This window comes from Fusarium proliferatum (genome assembly GCF_900067095.1).
Source record: "Fusarium proliferatum ET1 genome assembly, contig: FPRO_scaffold006, whole genome shotgun sequence".
In the NCBI taxonomy this organism is placed as follows: Eukaryota; Fungi; Ascomycota; class Sordariomycetes; order Hypocreales; family Nectriaceae; genus Fusarium; species Fusarium proliferatum.
Genome location: NW_022194795.1, coordinates 2,214,032 through 2,234,569, shown reverse-complemented (window position 1 = coordinate 2,234,569; position 20,538 = coordinate 2,214,032). Strand labels below are relative to the sequence as shown.

At 48.5% G+C, this 20,538-nt stretch overlaps 4 protein-coding genes across 4 annotated transcripts; 3 read left to right on the top strand and 1 right to left on the bottom strand.

Moving 5' to 3' along the window:
• Window positions 1-6,854: 6,854 nt before the first annotated feature.
• On the top strand, window positions 6,855-7,601 carry FPRO_09771 (uncharacterized protein; the record flags this gene model as incomplete). The annotated part of the gene is made up of 2 exons (XM_031233198.1): window positions 6,855-6,885; window positions 7,255-7,601. The coding sequence occupies 2 exons, from the start codon at window positions 6,855-6,857 to the stop codon at window positions 7,599-7,601; spliced, it is 378 nt and encodes a 125-aa protein (XP_031083059.1).
• A 3,641-nt stretch (window positions 7,602-11,242) lies between these two features.
• On the top strand, window positions 11,243-12,534 carry FPRO_09770 (putative PSA1-mannose-1-phosphate guanyltransferase; the record flags this gene model as incomplete). The annotated part of the gene is made up of 4 exons (XM_031233197.1): window positions 11,243-11,249; window positions 11,301-11,344; window positions 11,432-11,578; window positions 11,638-12,534. The coding sequence occupies 4 exons, from the start codon at window positions 11,243-11,245 to the stop codon at window positions 12,532-12,534; spliced, it is 1,095 nt and encodes a 364-aa protein (XP_031083058.1).
• A 3,424-nt stretch (window positions 12,535-15,958) lies between these two features.
• FPRO_09769 (putative glucokinase) lies at window positions 15,959-17,867 on the top strand (the record flags this gene model as incomplete). The annotated part of the gene is made up of 4 exons (XM_031233196.1): window positions 15,959-16,055; window positions 16,182-16,261; window positions 16,320-17,697; window positions 17,773-17,867. 4 exons carry the CDS (start codon window positions 15,959-15,961, stop codon window positions 17,865-17,867), a joined length of 1,650 nt encoding a protein of 549 aa, XP_031083057.1.
• Window positions 17,868-18,240: 373 nt separating this feature from the next.
• Window positions 18,241-19,293, bottom strand: FPRO_09768 (uncharacterized protein; the record flags this gene model as incomplete). The annotated part of the gene is made up of 1 exon (XM_031233195.1): window positions 18,241-19,293. The coding sequence occupies one exon, from the start codon at window positions 19,291-19,293 to the stop codon at window positions 18,241-18,243; it is 1,053 nt and encodes a 350-aa protein (XP_031083056.1).
• Between the last annotated feature and the right edge of the window lie 1,245 nt (window positions 19,294-20,538).

The window sequence follows — 20,538 nt, the reverse complement described above, 5'->3', positions numbered from 1 at the left end:
GTGCAGGATGGGGCTTGGAAACCATGAGAAAAGAGAGTCCATGCAGCTGAGACATGTCACTTTTCAATGTACTTTGGGGATATTGTGAGGGAGTATACATGAAATACCGAGGATTGATGCATTGCTTGCTTGGGCACACAGATCTACCAACTCTGTGGTGATCTATCCTAGACAGAGACACATATTTTGGTAGCCAAAGCACGACATGGAACCTGCGTCGTCGAGGTTGAACAAACTGGGCTTATCCATCTTGGATCAGAGATACAGCACACGAACAAACATGGACCGCAGTGCATGCATGAATCAGAGTCAGAATCAGTGGATTCGCGGGGGGGTCTTCAGCTTCTTCACACACAAGCCGACTTTGATGGTGCCATGTCGTGTCGTCAACAGGCATGACAGAGTAACAGTGCAGCTAACATGCATTTCGATCAAACAACCAAGGCTGTATGTCTAGCTGAGTCATATACTTCTGGGACATTGAGTGCTTGAACTTCAGCTCCACTGTAACTTGATCCTGTAATACTAATTACAGAAAACCGTATTGAATTGAGACCTGCATGACAAATCGAGACCAATTTCTATAAGAGATGTGTTCTGAAAGAATAGAATAGGGTTCAACTTGGAATTCGGGATAATATTAACTACTAAGGTAGTTGGTTCCTACCGAGCCCAAAATTTAACTGTCTTCTACTGTGAGGAGGTCAATAATGAACTGTGCCTCTTTCTCTAATATGGCTTTCTCACCAAAGACACTCTCTCTTGAAACCCGCAATTGAATCCTTAAAAGACTCTTCTGCGGATTTATTCAAAAAGCTGCTTCCAAGTTACGCTTTGTGAAAGCCAGATCGGCACAAACTTACCGCGATATCAAAGATGGCAACATTGCACAAAAGGGAGAACGTTCAACCATCTTGTCCTCATCATCAGCGATTTAGCCACTTACAAGCGAGCAGTATGAAAGCGTGGATCGGATTGATTCGATTGTTTTTATTTGTCTGCGCATCAGGACGAAACCCCATCGTCTTGAGTGTGAAGTCATTACATAAAGGACTCATATGCTCACTTAAAGTCTAGCCTTGTCTACTTAAACGAACCAAAGGGCCATCCTATCATCCGCCAATGCCATGTGATAAGTTCCTTGCTTCCTTCTAGAACCAAGTGTCCACCCTCCATGTGAATACAAGCACTTTCATCAAAACTTGGGACTTGAGGCTGGCCAAACATTCATTCGTTACAAATGAACAAATTTCCCATAAAGTAGCATAGTACAAGCTACGTCATGTTGATGATATTGAAGCTGTGGGAGCTGTCCACGCTGAACAGTCTGCACTCCATATATCAACGACAACCAAGAGTCGTCAGCTTCCAGCTGATGGCGATAAGAAACGTCAGACAAAAAAGAAGCCTCTGCATTACCTTCAATTCAAGTTCAGATCTTCCATTACATCGAAGTGATCTTACAATCATGGCTGAGCCAGTGTCACTGCATTCTCGATATCAAGTCGTCATCTGCCACCTGGAACAAAACTGGCCAGTATGGACTTCTAGATCTCACAGTCAGACGTCGTGAAATTGAAGTGAGTTCCCTTACTTCTTCTGTCAATATGGTGATACAAGTGGCAACTGACATTTGAAAGCAGACAAAAACAGAAAACGCAATATTTGGCTTCGCTTTGAGAACCGCTAAGAGCGTATATTGCATCACGTTGGGAACCGATGTTGTGCACTATTCCCTATCATGAACGAGACACATAGACATGATGGTATCGACCTCCGACCTTCACTATATATCTGAGTTAGATTGGAGCTGGCAACGCTCTTCTGCAGTTGAAACCCTCCTACGGATGTCTTCTCGTTTGGGACATGCTGCTCAAACTGAACAAGTCGATCTAGCCCGCCTCGAACACGAGGGGCGTTTCAATAGTTTTCCAGATAGGCAATAGCTTTTACACGATCAGATGGTTACAATTTTGCAAGTCGTGCCATCCTTCGAGACCAGAGTCCTCGGTATCGTCAATCGAAGAGGCCCAAGCACCTTGATCGACCGGCAAGACATAACCGAGCTGGACCCTGCTGAAAACCACGAAGTGTCTTACTGATCATATACGTAATAAGTTGTCTTGTCATCTTACTTGTGGATTGAAGGCCATGAAGAAGGCCCAGGGCCGTCATGGCTACGTGGTGACCGTAGCCACAGAGCTTGAAACCAGGTGCTTATGTAGTTTACGTTAACTAGTTGTGATTCTTGCCGTTGCTATTGGTATCAATTCTTGTGGCGGAGCAATATCTGCACGCTTGTTCCTATCGAGTGGGCCTTTATGAGTAGAAGTTAAGTGTGAATTTCCACACGATTTTTGAGACACCACTGTTCTATGTCTCTAGCATGGAAACCAGATATCTTGGTTGGTAATAAGACAGACCAGGCGCCTGACCACCAGGAATAGTCTCAACTTGCTCTTGCTTACCCGACCTATCTCTTATGGTTGGTTCACTAGCACTAGGTTGACAGCTGTCACGGCGCTCGAAAAGCTTAGCAAGTGAGCACATGTAGAATTACAGGCGTGCTGTTTATTAATGCTCTCCTCTCTACCGTCATCGTCCGTCATGTCAGCAATTCCGAAGTAACTTAGGTACCCCGCCTCTCCCCAATGCTCTTTGTCCGGGAACATGAGGCTGAGGTCGACAAAAAAGGGAATCAATGATATGCGTGGGGCACCCACAACCGTAGCCACATAGGACCAGCAAGCCCTCAAAGTTTTTCTGACGTGGAGATCTCACGATCCAGTCGTAGTTAGCATCCCACGTTTGTTAGGGTTACTACCGGAGTAACAAAGCTATGGGGAGCTACGATGCTCGGTTTGGGAGGATGATATTAGTCTCTTGCTCGTTGCTGCTCCCGACCGCATAGGCGCCGCCGCATGCAACACAACTGGCGATACGCTGGAGGTGACAAAGCTCGCAAAAGTGCAATGCGTCAAGTCCTTTTCGTCGCTGGCGGTTATCAAAGTTTCGGAATTAACTTGTTTGTACAAGAAATTTGGACCCAAACCCAAAACACTCGGAATCTCCATTCATCATGTTCTAGTTGGTTTGGCGGGCAGCATCTTGGGACGTGTCGACATGTTATGGGGTTGCCTGAGACGGTTGACCGGTCACGTCAGAGCTAGCTAGCGGCACCCAAGATAGAAATTCTGGAAGAGTTCGAATTGTCGAATCGTCGTTCGACGTTGAAAAGCTACAACCAAGCTCGCTCCGTCATGGCTCGCGTTTGCATGGGCTCCCTTGTCCCTCCACAAAGCCCACAGAATCTTTCGAGGGACGAGTTTTAGCAACATCCCTGCCACGTCCTGCAGCTTGATATCAGTCCTGCAGATGCTTGGCAGGTCGTTTGTTTACCGTCGAATATGCTTTTGTCGTTAGCTCGGCCCTAGTAAGTAGAGTAACTAAGAAACTGGGCAATGCAGGTGTTGTTGGACCAGATATCCAATACCTGGCATGGTGAAACCGCTGGCTGATTCGCCGCATGTGATTGATAACTTCTTTCAAAATGGATGCACTCGCGACGTTGCTGGGATTTGATATCGGCGCAGATGGAGTGAGAAAGATGGCCACCCCCATGGATACAGTACATCAGCAGGGTGAGATGTCCAAAAGGTACAACGGTACTCTTAATCGACTAGCCTGTGCAGAGAGAGTATGCCGCCATTGGAAGTTGCCTCGAGGTTCCAGTGCAGGACAGTATGTACATACCTACCTACTAACATAGAGTACTCAAGTAATGCAATGTTGTTTTTATCAACAGAACGGCATTGCCAACACATCTATGCATGAGGTTAGTAGGGGCTGACCCCAAACTTGTCTGCACCTGCCTTACCTTGCCTTAGTCTTTGCCTCAACTTTCTTTCTATTGGGGTTCTTCCTGCCATCCATTTCCATACGTTACCCCTCCTGGCGTAGCTAATAAGGCAACTACGGCGTTCGGACGTTCGATGGGCTGCCTTTCCCCCTCTTCGACACGTACGTACGTTGGCTTGCTTCTGCACAGGCCGCACTCTTCCCTCAAGACTCGGTACCTGCTAACTACAGTACCTACCATATGAGTACAGACTTTGGATCGCACTAGAGAACTTGGCTTGTCCAAGGTTAAAGCACAAAGGGAAGAAAAAGTTCTCTCGTCATCCAGTTCTATGTATAGTCTCTAAGTACATGGAAATCAACCAATCCCTCGTCACGCTCATCTTGAAGCCCCGTCTTTATCCCTAAGACATTCGAGCAGAGGCTGTTGCGCATCATCCAATCAGTCTTGGCGCTTTCACCGTTCTTGTCATGTTCGAGCCACAGTAACAAGAGCTCTGTTGCTTTTTCCTACCAGTACGTGCTGCTTGCTGGGAACAGCCCTAACGGCGCCCACACCCACGCCTGTGGATGCATGGCGCAGGGCATGGTTAGCAGGGGTGGAAGGGTCTGAGGGAGCAGTGTCGTTGAACATCTGGGCCAGCCACTGACTGTACTGTTCATGCACGTCGTCGCGCTGCTTGCTTCACCGACCCTTTCTCTAGGCCCTGGGGAGTGGGATGCGGAAAGCACCCAAGTGGACTGTCCTCGCCTGCTTCGGGTGGTGTCACTGTTGAATTTGTTCCTACCCCTTCCTTACTTGCATTTGTCAAATAATGACAGAACTGATAGCGGGAGTCGTATTCGAAAGTTTAGCGCTGCTGTCACAGCTTTCATGATGCTATTCCGAACTGAAGATTAGACGCCCTTGTCACATCCGATGGCCAAGATTGGAAGCGCCCATCGCTAGATACAAAGACAAGCCCTATAGGTCCCTGAGCTGGGCAATATGCTTCTTCTTGATGTGCCTTTTCCGTGTGCGGATCGGCCATGATCTTAACCGCCACGTGAAGTCGAAAGAGAACGTGGCCCGCTCCCACTGAGTCGTTGTTGCTCGGCTCCAGCGCGACACTCTAGCCATCAGACTAGGCCGCACAACACGGCCGACCATTTCGCGCGCGACTGGCGAGGATCAGAGTATGATCCTAGCATATGCCAATCCCGACCCTGATAATTTTCGCTTCGAATTATTAGTTGCGGTTACAATGGACAGCTCGAATTGGTCCTGCAGCAACTCCGGCCACCGGGGCTCTCGGGACTCAAGAGGAGGGGTTCAAGGTGGATTGCCCCTCACTGCAGCTCATCGTCCTTCTTTGGACACAAAGTACTACGCACTCATAGACAGCACGGTACTGATACAGTGCTCCAAAGGTCTCACTGCTGTGCATTAGTGGCCGCCGAAACAGAGATCTCAGACGTCAAGATATGGATGGTGGTCAGAGTCAGGTCCATGCTGTTGGTTACTCTGGCTGTCTGGTGTTGAATTGTCGTAGGTATAAGCTGCTTCTGTGGTGGCAGAGTGACTACCACTACCGATTTTGCCCCTCTCGAACCTACCGGGCTTTTCGAACGTCCGGCCTGGCAACAGAATCGAATTACCCGCCTTGGACCACTACGGTGATCTCCTCTTCGCCACTTGACTTGAAGCTAAAGCAAGTTGAAATTACTGCCATGTCGCAGTGCATCTTCAATCGCATGTCTGCATGAGCTTCACAAACGGGGCCCTTACTGGCCCCATCGCCCCCCATTCCAGACCATGCTCTTATGTTCTCATGTACTCGGCCGGATACAAAGCCCTGACCATGCTTACATTTGTCCTGTAGACAACTATCACAAAGAGAAATGGGCAAGCGATCACAACAATATAAAGTTTGAGCGAGGGCCAAATAAGGCCGCCAAAGAATAATGACACCATGGAGACAACACAGGAAAATAAAAATTGACCCGCGAGAAAGGGTTCAGCTAGCTGCAGAGCAAGGACTGAGACGGAAAATAGGAACCTACTAAGTTCTTTCGAGGTACGCCAGTGGCCGAAGGCGTTAACTTTGAGACTTATCAGAGAGATCGCCTGCTTGCTGCATCCTCCATGTGTTGCGGTGGAGTGGCCTAGTCGCCAGCGGTTTTGATCAACTGGCAGCCAGGTAGGCCAGCACAGCAAGATGGGTCACACTCTTTCGAGAGCCGCATCGTTGCTTGCATCTATCTCCATTCGCGCGTCGTCCTTTGTCTCCAGACACCCCCAGTCCCACGCTAAAAAGCTGTCTGGAATAAAGGCACACACGTCTCGCCGTTCCATCGGCCTCAACTCGACTGCAGCGGATGGATGTACATACACTCAGTACCTAGTATTACTCAAGACGGATATTTCAACACAGCTAAGGTTATCCTTGTGTATTTTCCCACATTGCTCTTCCTTTCAAATTCGTCTTTTCCTGTTTCAAAAACCCTCCAGCTCCTCCAATCTCTCCATCCCTCTTAATTCATCTTTCACGCCAGCCGTTTGAGCTTCTTTTGACTCTGGGCACAACGAATCGAGTAATCTTGACAGGACCTTCCTCCACCCTCAACAGCCGCTCAAGACTTGCAAGGCCTGTTTCAGTTGTTGCAATTCGGTTCCTGACATCCCTTACGACCTCCACATCCTCTCTACCCGCTGTAACGCTCGATCCTGGAGTTCGTCCTCGGAGCTAAACCCTGTCTTCGGCATCAGTCGTCTATTTTGATCTAGACAAGCGTTTATTTTGTTCGCGTTTCCTCCATTGATATTCTTTGGTCATAAAAACATCCCCTCTCATGCTCTGCATTCTCTCCACCGTCTTTGCCGCCTCACAATAAGCTCTTATACGCTTGAATTCCCGCCTTTTTGAACTATCAGTCATAACTGCAACTGCAACCTCACACATCGTCAACTTCACCACTCGTCACATTTAGTGAGCGCCAACAACAGCAACACCACAATGGGCGGTTTCTACATGCAATATCTTGAGAGTAAGTCAACGGCTGTGAAGTCTATCCCTTTTTTGCCAATGGCAATCATGTGTACGGTACCAGCAACTTGTCAGGGACACAATCGGTTTAAGGAGGCAAAAAAAATTTGGCGTGCAGGGTAAATGTTCCCCGCATGTGGTGACAGACAACTATTGTTCTACCCTTGTTGTGTTGTGTGACACAGGTTGAGCAATAATTTGATGTCCGACACGACTGAGAGCACATGGAAAACCTTGAACTAAATGCCAGGTTTGGCTTCTTGATCCCCATTGTTCAATCCTTAGACGGATGCTATGAATACCAGTTCGTTTGGATGTGTATTGGGCGTTACAGAGACATGAACCCGTTTGCTAACAATGTGCGAAACAGGCCTTTGCCGACGCCGAGGATGGACAGACCCCATGTACGAGTGCTACCGGGACCATAGCGGCTACACTTGCCTTGTTCTTGTCAATGGACGCGAATACCAAACGGACCTCGCATACGAATCTGATGTTCTAGCCCAAGAGAACGCAGCTATGCGTGCCTTCATGGTCTGCCGTAACTTTTCTGTCAATGGGGGTATGCTGGCCCGCAATGGTATCGTTCAAGGACTTCCCGCACAGGAACCGTCTCGTCGCCGCAAGAGCCGTCACACGTCTTCTCGAGACAGTGACCGCCACAGTAGGCGATCTGGTCACCATTCCAGCAGTAGCTCGACTGCCTCATTCGACTAGAAAGCACCAGGAGTCAACCATTGGCGGGCGATTGAGTCCAGCTTGGCAATACTCTGATGAGTTTGGATCAGCGTTATGGCCAGCCCGTATGGGATAATGTTGAAAGACACGAGGGGAAGGAATCACACACAAGACGACTTAAAAGCGGTTGAAATGCTTCACAGCAATCCCAAGGATATACCCAAACCAACCTCCCTCCTTGGCAATCTCTCTCACGAAGAGTTATCAGCTACCCCCTTTTCCGCTACTAACACCACATTTCAACATCATTTTCATTTTCATTTTACTGTTTTACCCCATTGTTCTTCACTTTTCACTGGGGAGCAGCGATATATATCTTGATATATCCTACCTGCTGCCAACGAATCATGACGACACGACACGATTTAGATGCTATCTTACATTTCTACGGGCGGCATTTTCTTTTGCAGTTCACCGTTCGGTGTCCTTTTTCTCCGCGAGGAAAGATGTTGTGACACATTCGGTTTACTCTGATTTTCTTCCCTTGGCCCTTTCCGGTGGTCTGTTGGATGCCGTCACACATTGCATGGGTTTTTTGATATAGCGATTGGTCTGAAAAAAACACCACGCAAGCAAGGAGCCACCAACCCACCACTCAGGTTGATATCATATGCTCGAGAACAGTGACACAACGAAGAACGGGCGATGGAGAGTTCAAAAACATTTGCATTTGGTTAAAAGTTGAATTGGTTAGTGGCATTATTACTCAGTTACCGCACAAAGCTGGGTTTGGCCCGTTGGACGACAATTTGACGAACTATGACAAAGAAAAAAAAAGCAGATTGTTTCGGGGGTTCATTGAACAATTGACGATTAGCGAGGAGTGGTACTTTACTCAGTCCAGATGGCGGACTCTGATAAGAAGATATGTATTCTGCTTTGACGGATGGAAAAGCACAAGCATGGTTGGAGCCAGCGTTGAATTTCACCATCACGATACGATATGAGAAAATGTGGAGGACTATGAGACTGGGATGAATTATGAGAACTACCATGGAATATGGAGCAATTTGATGGCAATGCGCTATTAACGACGATAATGATTACGACCTTTTTTTATTACTATCACTAAAATCTCAATTGCCGGTAGATTCTTGTGTCTCGCCTTGTGTTTCCTGATCTTGATGCATTTCTAACTGCTCATATGATACTTGTATCACCTCTGCCATCTTTTCAATCGATGTGATCCTTGACGCTTGATAAGAGAAAGAGTGGCAAATGCTCTGAGGAAAGGCCATTGGGAAATGAGGAGATCATATAGCTCAGAGCCAAGGGGCCAATGACTTGCAGGATGCATTCTGAGACCTGCTTGAATAAGTGGTCCAGAGGCTCAAAGGCATTGGAGTCAGGGCGAGGACCACCAACCGAGCGATGATCAGCCAGATGTAGCCACGGACTGCTGTGTTACACATACATAATAAGCTGGGGTATTCCCGGTGTAACTCAGATGGCTTGATCCTGTGCACCAACAGTTGTTTGAGGTTGGCGGATGAAGTCAGCTCAAACTCAATTCTAGCAATATCCAGGCTTCAGAAAGCCACAATGTTTGCGTATGCTACCAAGAAGCCGAGTTAGGTTGAAAGCGGCAATCAATAAGGAAACGACAAGTCAGACCAACAAACGAATTTGTCGGGATCTTGGTAACGCGAGCAACTGTCAGCTGTTAACGAGGTGGGAACGCAACACCACCAATCCTCAAACTCTATTGCTGGCTCTGATAACTTTCAGCGAGGATCGTCAGTGCAGCGCTAAGTTGTTACATATTTCAACCTCTATTGTGACGTCGAACAAGCTATGAGTATGGCGCAGCCGTGAGACGGACAGACTATGGGGTGAATAATCGAACGAGAGTTACATACTCCGTAGTGCATCAAACATTTGATACATGTCGATCGTGATTTGGCTGAACTGGATCCCATACACATGCATAGGTTCAAGGATGAGGGGGAGGTTGACAGAGTTTGTAAGTTTATTACACATGAGGGTCACGAGGTGGTTATTGACAGCTCAATCAGAATAGAGAAGAGCAAAGGGAGGGGTTCACGCTAAACTAAGCAGACGTGTCAGATGGAGACACGGGAGAGGCTGAGAGATGGAAACGCCTTCGACGATGAAGTCATATGGGGTGAGGTGGAACGTCTTTCTTTGTGTTACGAGCAGTTGTTTCTATTCACGACGTGACAAAGACTCTGAATAAAGTCACGGGGTTATGTGCGTGCTATACTTGGAAGGTCATCCCAGATTCACAGTTGAAAAAAGCCAATGTAGAAATCGCCATTAACACGAGGAACTCTCGTAAATGAGCTGCAGGGTCCTTGCCAGGGGTTGTAGAAATGAACGTCAGCTTATGAGTGGTTATGTGGCCACCTCCTGTTCTCCTTTAACTAAATCAATGCCTTGAGGAAGAGTAGATGGTGCCACTGGCTCGGGCCTCGATCAGCTAACAACCTGATAAAAATGAGAAGGTAAAGACTGTGGAATAGGAGTCGGGGCCATCAATTGAGCCTTGAGCTGTCATGATTGAGAATCACAGTCTGGCATAAAGTGATGCAGTGCAGGGAATTAGGGGGTCTAATTACTGATGAATTTGGTGTTGTTGGTCTCCAGACCTTCTCTGACAGAGGGAAGCAACAGGTTCTCAGATTCAATAAAAACCATGTTAGATATTAATCAATTCTAGAATAACCATCCGCTGAACAGGGGGTTTAATGTAATTTCGCCAGGGAACGGACAAGGTGTAGAGCCACAATGACCCGCAAGACTTGTTTGATTGGAGTGAGAAGAGCACGCAGCCCCCTTTCTATTAGAGGACCTCGTGTCGCGGATCGTTTGTCTGTGTGGCCCGGGTGGGAGATGGCAATAGTCTGAGAGGCGTAGACTAATTGACTATTGGATGTGAATGAGTTGAGAGTCCAGATGCATTCCTTGCGATGTTCTGGCCTGGAGATGAAGGGATCGGGAACAAAGGCGGTCATAGCCATTGTGGAAGTTACTACAGAAACATACTCTGATAAGGTCAATGATGAATGACGTGAATGAGATACAAGCATCAGACTTCCTCTCGCTACTGGCAGATTAGATAACTCGAGCATCGTGAAACAAGTGACTGAGTTGCGTTTCTACAGAGATCTTGATCGTAGCTGGAAGTCAAATCTCGAAGCCGCTGAAAACTAACGTGCCTAACCTGAGTTAGACCCTGGGCTATGGCACTGGCAGCCCGTGTCGTCCCCTGTAATCTGGGTCCAGTTCCCCACTCTCAGCCTGCCTAGGTCGTCTCTCTGGCTGCATTTAACCCACGTTGGCCTTTTTAGAACATCCCCACTTCCCTCTGCTCGTGGTCTCTCCTGAGTTCAAAGTTGAGCTTCTTCTTCTTCTCTTCTCCTCCTGATCTTCCCCTTTCTCTCTGACCTTCACTTTGACTCTGATCCAGATACTCAATCTCTCGAGATACCCGATACCCTTGAAACATTTTATTCTTCCTTAATCTAATCCTGTCGAGGTTGCTTCCTTCTTTTCAGGACCTCGCTGCTGTCGCTCTCTGTTCTTTACTTTCTCTGTCACTGTTGACTTACGTTGCTCCAACGCATTCCACCACGTAACAGCCTCTCAATACCGCAATCATGAAAGGTACGCTCTATCTGGCCACTCTCAACCTCTTCAGCAGCTAAAAATGGTTAGGACTTATTCTTGTCGGCGGCTTTGGCACTCGTCTTCGCCCTCTCGTACGTTACCCCTCAGGCGCGCGAAACTCCTGTGCGCCCCTCCAATATTTGTTTTGTGTGTGACTGACATGCTGTGGCGCATTACAGACCCTCACTCTCCCCAAGCCTCTTGTCGAGTTCGCCAACAAGCCCATGATTGTGCACCAGATTGAGGCGCTGGTCGCAGCGGGTGTCACTGATATCGTCCTTGCTGTCAACTACAGACCTGAGATCATGGAGAAGTTCTTGGCTGAGGTAAGAACCTGGAGCCTTTATATTCTCCTTAAAAGCCATATAACTGACCTTTTCTGCAGTACGAAGAGAAGTACAACATCAACATCGAATTCTCCGTTGAGACTGAGCCCCTCGATACCGCTGGACCCCTGAAGCTTGCTGAGAGCATTCTCGCTAAGGACGACTCTCCCTTCTTCGTCCTCAATTCCGATGTCATCTGCGATTACCCCTTCCAGGACCTCCTGGCCTTCCACAAGAACCACGGTAATGAGGGTACCATTGTTGTCACCAAGGTTGAGGAACCCTCCAAGTATGGTGTTGTTGTCCACCAGCCCGGTCACCGTTCCTTGATCGACCGATTTGTCGAGAAGCCCGTCGAGTTCGTTGGCAACCGTATCAACGCCGGCATGTACATCTTCAACACTTCCATCCTCGACCGTATCGAGCTCCGCCCGACTTCTATCGAGAAGGAGACCTTCCCCGCTATGGTCAAGGACAACCAGCTTCACTCTTTCGACCTTGAGGGCTTCTGGATGGACGTTGGACAGCCCAAGGACTTCCTCAGCGGTACATGCCTGTACCTCTCTTCCCTCACAAAGAAGGGCAGCAAGGAGCTCACTCCTCCCACTGAGCCCTACGTCCACGGTGGAAATGTCATGATCCACCCCTCTGCCAAGATTGGCAAGAACTGCAGGATCGGACCCAATGTCACAATCGGACCTGATGTCGTTATTGGTGACGGTGTCCGCCTGCAACGATGTGTGTTGCTCCGTGGCTCCAAGGTCAAGGACCACGCCTGGGTCAAGTCCACCATCGTCGGCTGGAACAGTACCGTTGGCCGATGGGCTCGTCTCGAGAACGTGACAGTTCTCGGCGACGATGTCACAATTGGTGACGAGATTTACGTCAACGGTGGCAGCGTCCTCCCCCATAAATCTATCAAGGCTAACGTCGACATTCCTGCCATTATCATGTAAGGAGCGATCTAACGAAGCATCACCTTATTCGAAGCTCGCTGGAGGACACACCAGCGAGATTTCTCATTTACGCTCTAATCTTGGACGAATTCAAGAAGCAAAATTCACCACTCTTGGGAGATGTGCTGGCCACCATTCTATACCATGGAGGCTCGGCGGGAGGAAATCAAGAGCCTGCCGCTCTCTCTATCTTAATACCTTTGTGCAATTGTCTAATGCCCCTTTATGCGTGTTTATCTGGCGTCTAGGTCGATATTTACAGAGGGAGGGCAGGCAGGCAAGCCATGGAAGGACAAAAACAAGGCAGTTGGGCAGGCAGGGTTCATGGCAGCTCTCTTAGGCAGTCATGTTAAACGTCTATGTTACAGTTATTTGTATTAAAGAAGTTGGCTCAATACCATTTTGGAACTTTACTGCATTTCCTTTCCCTTGTGAGATGTGTTAAAATTGCTCAGCAAGACAAGTTATGTGTAGTCGGGGCTTTGCTGACGTTTTCCGAGACATCCCCGGACATACACTGCGTGGCTTACCCTGTTGGCTCTGATTCAAATCCAGTGGAGGGAGCAGTTGAGGGGCAGGAAAGCTTCAGACTTTAAAAGAGAATATTAAATAAACTCAGAAAAGAATCCCTTCAAGTTGGACTAAACAACTGAAATCTTTTTATCACTCAGGATCGAGATCCTAAGCTGTCTTGCATCCCTAGTGTAGATGTTAGGTGATTCAAGAGATGACTTTTATGTGGGCATATAAATCTAGGTACTTGAGGATTTTCCGGTCTGTTTATCATGAAGTATAACAGAGATTCAGTGGTAGATAATTGAAGCCCAAACAAACCTCGAATATAATAACGTTAGCGAGTGGATTTCTGATTGGTTGTAGACGTGATCATTGTGCCAGGTTTCCCCAAACACAGATGGGTCAAGCAGTAGGGAATGCGGCCCGGCGAGGATAGCCATAAGACTGCGAGACAATGGTGGCTCTACTACGTCCATTATCACGAAGACGTCTAGAGAATTTGACAAAATCATTTAAAATTATAAATTTTGACTTCAACATTCAATTGCAGTAATATTCAGCGGTTGCCCCCACCTAGAGATTGAAGCAGGGAGACGTGAGAATTCGTTGTCAAAGAACAGCAGACTCACATTGAAGCGTAATTCAGGCCTCGGACCTAGTGTTATGCACGGTGCTGCCAAAAGAGCGATGGCTTCTCCGAAATTCTTGAAAACGAAGGAAGACTAGCGAGTTAAGAAAGGTTAATAGGAGGGATTATTACTGCCCAGGGGTGGGAAAGTAGCTCAACTCTTTCTTGGTTAAGGTAGGTACTATAGGTAGGTAGGTAGCTCATGGATGAAGAGCGGTGTCGTGGAATGGGGCGTCTTCTTCGAAGTTTACCATATTTTACATTTGACCGGCTTTGTCCCTTATAAGTCTCAAAGTTTTTACGAAAACAAGGAAGACAGAAAAGACTGAGCACGACTCTTCAAATCCTGCCACAGAAGCTTGCCTACCTACCTACATTCCCAACCCGCGTCTGAGGCATAAAACGTGAAGCTATTTACCACCCTGCCATTTTGTTCAAAACGTCTCGTTATACCCACACCACACGACACAGATCACCATCTTGTTCTCGAACGATTGCGGTATTTCGAGGATAAACCACGGCACGGAAGAGACGGGGCATGTTGTGTATCGTTCCTGACATTGTGAATGCCAGTGTATCATTGTCCTTGAGGCTCAAGCCACGAAACGCTGTGCCGGGTCCAGCCCACCACTTACATTACACCAACCCGACCTCTGCATCACCCAACAGGAGACTCACCAGACCAAGCGCCGAAGTTCCCCCTCTGAATCTCGCATGATAAGTCGAGGCGGTTCATTGATGTGAAAGTTGACGGTTTCTTCTTCCGCTCTGGTGCACCCGGTACGGAGGAGACGGGCCGTTTCAAAAACCTCAATTTAGCAACGACCACAACAACGGAGATCTAGACTTTGCTAAGAACTCTCTGACTGTTTGTCACCTCATTGCCGACACTCTTACGATCGGGAGGTCATTGGTTCTGCGAAACTCATTGAGAAGAAAATCCTAGCCAAGCACGCGACCAAAGCAGGCCAGAAAATCTCTTGAAATTCACCACGAGAGTGCACCAAGACACAGCCAGGGCCCTGGCTTAGCAGTGGTGGTCAATTAGACAATGGAGGCACAGCAGATGCAGGTGTATGTACATGGACATGAGATTAAGACGAAGAAGCGCCCTTTTTGGCCTCGGTTCCTTGTCTCATGTGTAGCTCTTATGCTGATTCTAGTGGTAAGTTGGCATTTCTACACGGTATTCTTTTTTCCCTGTGCTTGGTATTTTCTGGGGCCATCATATCATTTTACAGTACCATTCCTACCCCGTCATCCCGCCTTTCACCCACACGTCCATTTGTCTCCCCGTTGCCCCATCTTTGGCTCTCCAGCCCTGAAATCACCCTCCCGTACCGCAAGACTGGGACTGGGTTGAGCTCGGCTCATGAAGATGATGCATGGCATAGCATGACCTGACCGAAACCTTACTGGTGAGGGTACATCCAGCTGAGGGACTTGACGATAGCATCATCTTCCCGGCTGGGGATGACTGGCAACTCTTTTATTTTATTTTTACTGGGGCCAAGTTGGCTTATGACGGCATCCCAGTGGATATGCACGCGGGACGTGAGCCTCGAGAAATAATTATTATGGTTTATTAGAGACCAAGCACCCTAAAAAACAAGACGTTGGAAGCAAGACACGGCCAAGTTCGGCGTATTAGCGGAGCCTCTATGGGCTTTCTCCCCCGCACCCCGAGCACCACCGACCACACCTCCACCATCTCTCCACTTGAACGGCCTCTTCACGGCCGCCCGGCGACACTTCGATTGGGTTGGGTGCTTCAGAACCATGGGGACGGCGCCTCAATCAGGAGAAGGAAGCAGCTGGAGTGAGGCTCGTGGTATTAAAAAATCCACTGCAATTCGGGCCCATTCTGCGACGCTCAATGGCAATGCCCAGTCTCAGAAACTTTGGCCCTTGTCATCACTCCATGATCCCCAGGCCCCAGAAAACACCCCCATTTCCAGTCGTCATTGGTAGTTGATCAGCCACTGACACAGGTTCCGTCAGCAGCTCTCCCAGCTTGTCCTCAGTAACGGTGACGCCAAGCTCCAGCAGCAGCCAGAGCTCAAATTCCCAAGAAACCTTTTGACCTCGTTGTCGTCCGCCAGCGCCTCAATTTTGCTTTCCTCCTCCTCTCTCCTCCAATTGTTTTCTCCACGAACTCTTCACCTTTTATTCCCTCAATTCTCTCTCTCATCCCCACCACCAGTCCCTTCAGCGTCCGAAGCTGTCTGCTATATCCCCCCCCTCTTCACGACCACGCCGCCTACCTCACCAGCTATCACCATGGCTCTCGCTGACGAGTCCAACCGTATCGTCCAAGAGTTCGACTTCTCCGATGAGGAACTTAACAATCATGTGAAGGAGTTCTTGAGGCAAATGGGTATGCTCACCCCTCGCTCCATGTAGAATCTGCGCCGCGGTGCTACTGTAGCTCGTTGTCATGATGCGCATTTTCTCCCATTTTGGCTTTAAACCCTCAACATAACCCAAACTCACAATTCCCTAGATGAGGGCCTTCATAAAGAGGGTACCAGCCTACAGCAAATTCCTACCTACGTCACCGGCGTTCCCAATGGCACAGAAAAGGTAATTTTTTATCCACATTTGGCTTGTGAAGCTGCCTAGACTGATCCTCCCTCACCAGGGTCTGTATTTGGCCGTTGATCTGGGAGGCACAAACTTCCGAGTTTGCTCCATCATGCTCAACGGTGACACCACCTTTAACCTCACTTACAACAAGGTTGCCATTCCGAAGGAGCTTATGGTCGCAAAGACCTCCGCACAGCTCTTTTCTTTCCTCGCCAAGCAGATCGAGATCTTCCTCAAGGAGCACCACGCCGACCACTTCAACTCCCACCTGCGCCGTCGCAACACTGCCAGTACTCCCTCGGGTTATCGCGATGAACATATTTTCCGCCTGGGGTTCACCTTTAGCTTCCCTGTCAAGCAGCTAGCTATTAACAAGGGTCTGCTAATTCGATGGACCAAGGGCTTTGACATTCCTGATGCCATAGGCAAGGACGTCTGCGCTCTGCTTCAGACCGAGATCGACAAGCTCCACCTCCCCGTCAAGGTTGCGGCGCTCGTAAACGACACTGTCGGCACTCTCATGGCTCGATCCTACACTTCAACCAGCAAGAGCCGATCTGTGCTCGGTGCCATCTTTGGTACCGGCACCAACGGTGCCTACATGGAAAAGCTGAGCAACATCAAGAAGCCTATTTCTGGGGAGTACGATCAATCAACAGGAGAGATGGTTGTCAACACAGAGTGGGGTTCTTTTGACAACCAGCTCAATGTTTTACCATCAACACCTTGGGATAAGGCTCTTGACGCCGAAAGTGTAAACCCTGGCCTTCAAATGTTCGAGAAGCGGGTGTCTGGTATGTTCTTGGGCGAGATTGTCCGACTTGCCATGGCCGATATGATCAACAATGAGAGCTCGTCTTTGTTCAAGGATCTCAACTCGAGCACGAACGACTGGGGCACAACCACAAACATCGCGCCATCGTCTGGCTTCCTTAAGCCTTGGGGACTCGACAGCTCCATCATGTCCGTTGCGGCAGCTGACAATACCCCTGAGCTGTCTACCCTTCGCCAGGAGCTCGAGAACCTCCTCAGTGTTTATACTCCCTCACTCGAGGACGCTCAGGCTTTCAAGTCCGTTTCCAATGCTGTTGGTCGTCGCGCTGCTCGATTGTCAGCTGTCGCCATTGGTGCCATCGCCCTCAACTCTGGCAAGCTCAATGATCTCGATGAAGAGGTTATTGATATCGGTGTCGATGGCAGTCTCGTCGAGCACTACCCTTTCTTCCGCGATATGATCTACGAGGCCCTCCGTGCCATCGACGGCATTGGACCACAGGGTGCTGAGAAGATCCGCATCGGTATCGCTAAGGACGGTAGCGGTGTCGGCGCCGCCCTGATTGCCTTGGTGGCTGCTGGCAGGGAGAAGCCCGAAGATTATTTGACTGACTTGAGATCTGAGTCCAACCGCGCTCGCAAGTCCTCTGATGCGATCCGTACGTTCTACCCTTCATCCCAAGCCATTCAAACTTCGGCCTCTGCCTAAGCGACATTTGCTAACAATTTTATAGTCGATTCAGCACCAGTCTCTAACCAGGCACTCCTCATTGGCGGTGCTGTCGGTCTCCTTGCGCTAGCAGCTATATGGTATAACAAACGTCGATGAGCAACTGCATATATTGGTGTTATGTTTTCTGAGTTGACAACTCGTGTCAAGATTTATGTATATAGGGATGTGATCATGTTCATTTTTGGGCCCTTGGCGTTTTCTTCGACATTTTCATCGCTTCGGCTGTTTTTACCCACATTCAAAAGTTGTATAAGTATAGGCAACTAGTTTTAAGACGAATAATCTGATTTTCAGTTTCCCGAGGAACAACTGGAGTAATTATTGGTTTATTATTATGGTAAGTCTAATATTGTGTCTTTTTCTGAAGTGCGTCTAGCTCATCCGAACCGTTGAAATCGTATACCATCGTGAAACAATCTATTCTTCTTTAGCAGCACCTTACATCAATCACGTCTTCCACGTCTATGCCTTAATTCCCAAACGCAGCCGCGGGATAAGACCTATCCCTTTTCTTTCGCGCCGCAGAGCTGCTTCTAGAGCTTGCACCAGAACCAGTACTTCCTACCCGGGGCGGCGGTGCGAGACGGCTGTTTGCCATATCGTCAGGGAGATCATTCCACTCCGTCTCAGGTCGTTGATTTTGATAGGATTTCCCAGACTGTGGCATGGGAGGTCTTGAGGTGCTATTTCTGGGAGGACCGGACGCTGTGTCCAGGTTGGCAATCTCAGCAGTTGCACTCGCAGGCACACTCTGTTGAGGCGCAGAAGAGGAAGAAGGTAGCAAGTTCCGGACAGAAGCACCAGTTGGACGGCTGACTAGCCAGGCTGAATTGGGACGCAGCTTGAGATAGTAGCCCTCAATAGGTTGGTTCTCGCGCTTGAAGCCACGACCTTCATACCATTTCAGACCCTCCTCATTCTCAGTCCAAACGTGGGCCGTGACAGTTGTCACATTCAAGTTGGGGTCCGATACAGCACCTGCGATGATATTGTCCACTGCAGCGTTCACGAGACCCAGCGATCGATAAGGTGAGAGCAGACATAGCGACTGAATGTATAGATTCTGGGGCATGACACCCTGGCTGTTGGAATCGAGGATTGGTTCAACACGGCAAACGACACCGCCAACGACCTTGGCTTCAGAACCATCGTGAGCCCAGGTAATGACTCGGGAAAAGCGACCAGACGTCGGATCAACTGCACGTTGGTAGAAGTTGTCGGGGTAGCTGACGGGAAGAAGAAGGGCGTTGATGCGACGTAGAGCATTGATATCGTCGTTCGAGACCAACCGGATCGCAGCTTCTTGAGGAAGAGATGTCGGCAGAGGCGGGATTTGGAACGAGGCTATCGTGGAGTCTGGCGCCTTCGAGGTTGGTGGAGGGGCAGTAGCAGCAGGAGGCGGGGAAGGCCGTGGGAGTTCTATGGAAGCCCCCTGAGAAGGCGGAGGAGCATATTTGGGTGTTTTTGCGGAGAAGAAGGATCGGATAGAGGTTTGGGCGGGTTTTGTGGACGGAAGTGACATATTAACGTGGAGGTGAGTAAATGTGCAGTTGGAGGATGATGGAGGCGGGTAGAGGTTGTATTTTGTTGAGAGGACGGAGGTTGTTTATATGAGACAGAATTCTGCAGATATCAACCAACTGTAAACAAGGGAAAAGAAAACAAAAGGTTGGGAAAAGTGAGACAAACACCCAGTCGAAACCCTAAACTATGCACTCTTTGAGTCTAAGTGTCAATCCGGAGCAATGAGGATTATGCTTTCGTGGAGGTATGTATTCCAAAGGGTCGAGAAAGCATGGAAGACCAGAAAGGGGATGAGGCTCTTGGATAGCCACTAGCGCGGATCGCCCAATGAATGGCATTCAAGAATCAAGATGATGGAAGGGATGGCCAATCCCACGTGAGAGATCTAGATTGAAGTCGATCGCCATTCGTTAAAGGGAACCCCTTGATGGGAATTAGATAAATTTAGCAGCAGCCGATATTCCTAAGGGTACCCGCCCCTGAAAGTCGATTGACGGTTGTCGTTTGTGAGATGCAGGATGAGTAAGTGGTTTGGTTAGTGTCGTGCAGTATTACATCCTTCGTAGACCCATGGATGGTAACAGATAGCACATGAGCAACTCTAGGGATGACTATAACCACTATACGGTAATGGAACATATTCTGTTGACTGCTCCCTCGGAATATACTCTTTTATGTCGGGTTTCCTTCGTTCTTTGGGCAATCTTTGGTATAAAAGTCGTACACTATGAGCTGCATGAGTGACATCCAAGTCGAAGGTGATCAATCGCCCCTTGCATCTGCCATAGTCATCAATTAAACTTCATACAAGCGAGGCTGGATCTTGATCAATCGATCTCGATAACTGCCCTAGGGGAGGAAAGAAAACTCAGGACTTTGATCTTTAATGGCAAAAAGACTTAGATAACTTAGTATCAGTTTAGGATAAGCTTGGTATACCTTTTGCTGAGCTTATTTTGACACCTTGTATCAAGGTCTGATATTTTCTTGCTCCCTAAGGCGCCACCTTAGATACCTTTCACATCCCGTCTGTAGGTAAGTATGCTAGACTCGGTCCCTGAATGATAATATTATCGGGCTGTGGTAAGATAAATAGCAACCCCTAATCTTGTCAGATTCGTTATGAGTGGAGATGACTGACTCCATGCCCGTTCTTCTCCCAAACTCTACGTCTCTAATTTCAGTGGCTGATACCGATGGAGGTGAGCACTGGGCGCTGGGGCACACTGACTCTCACTGAGGC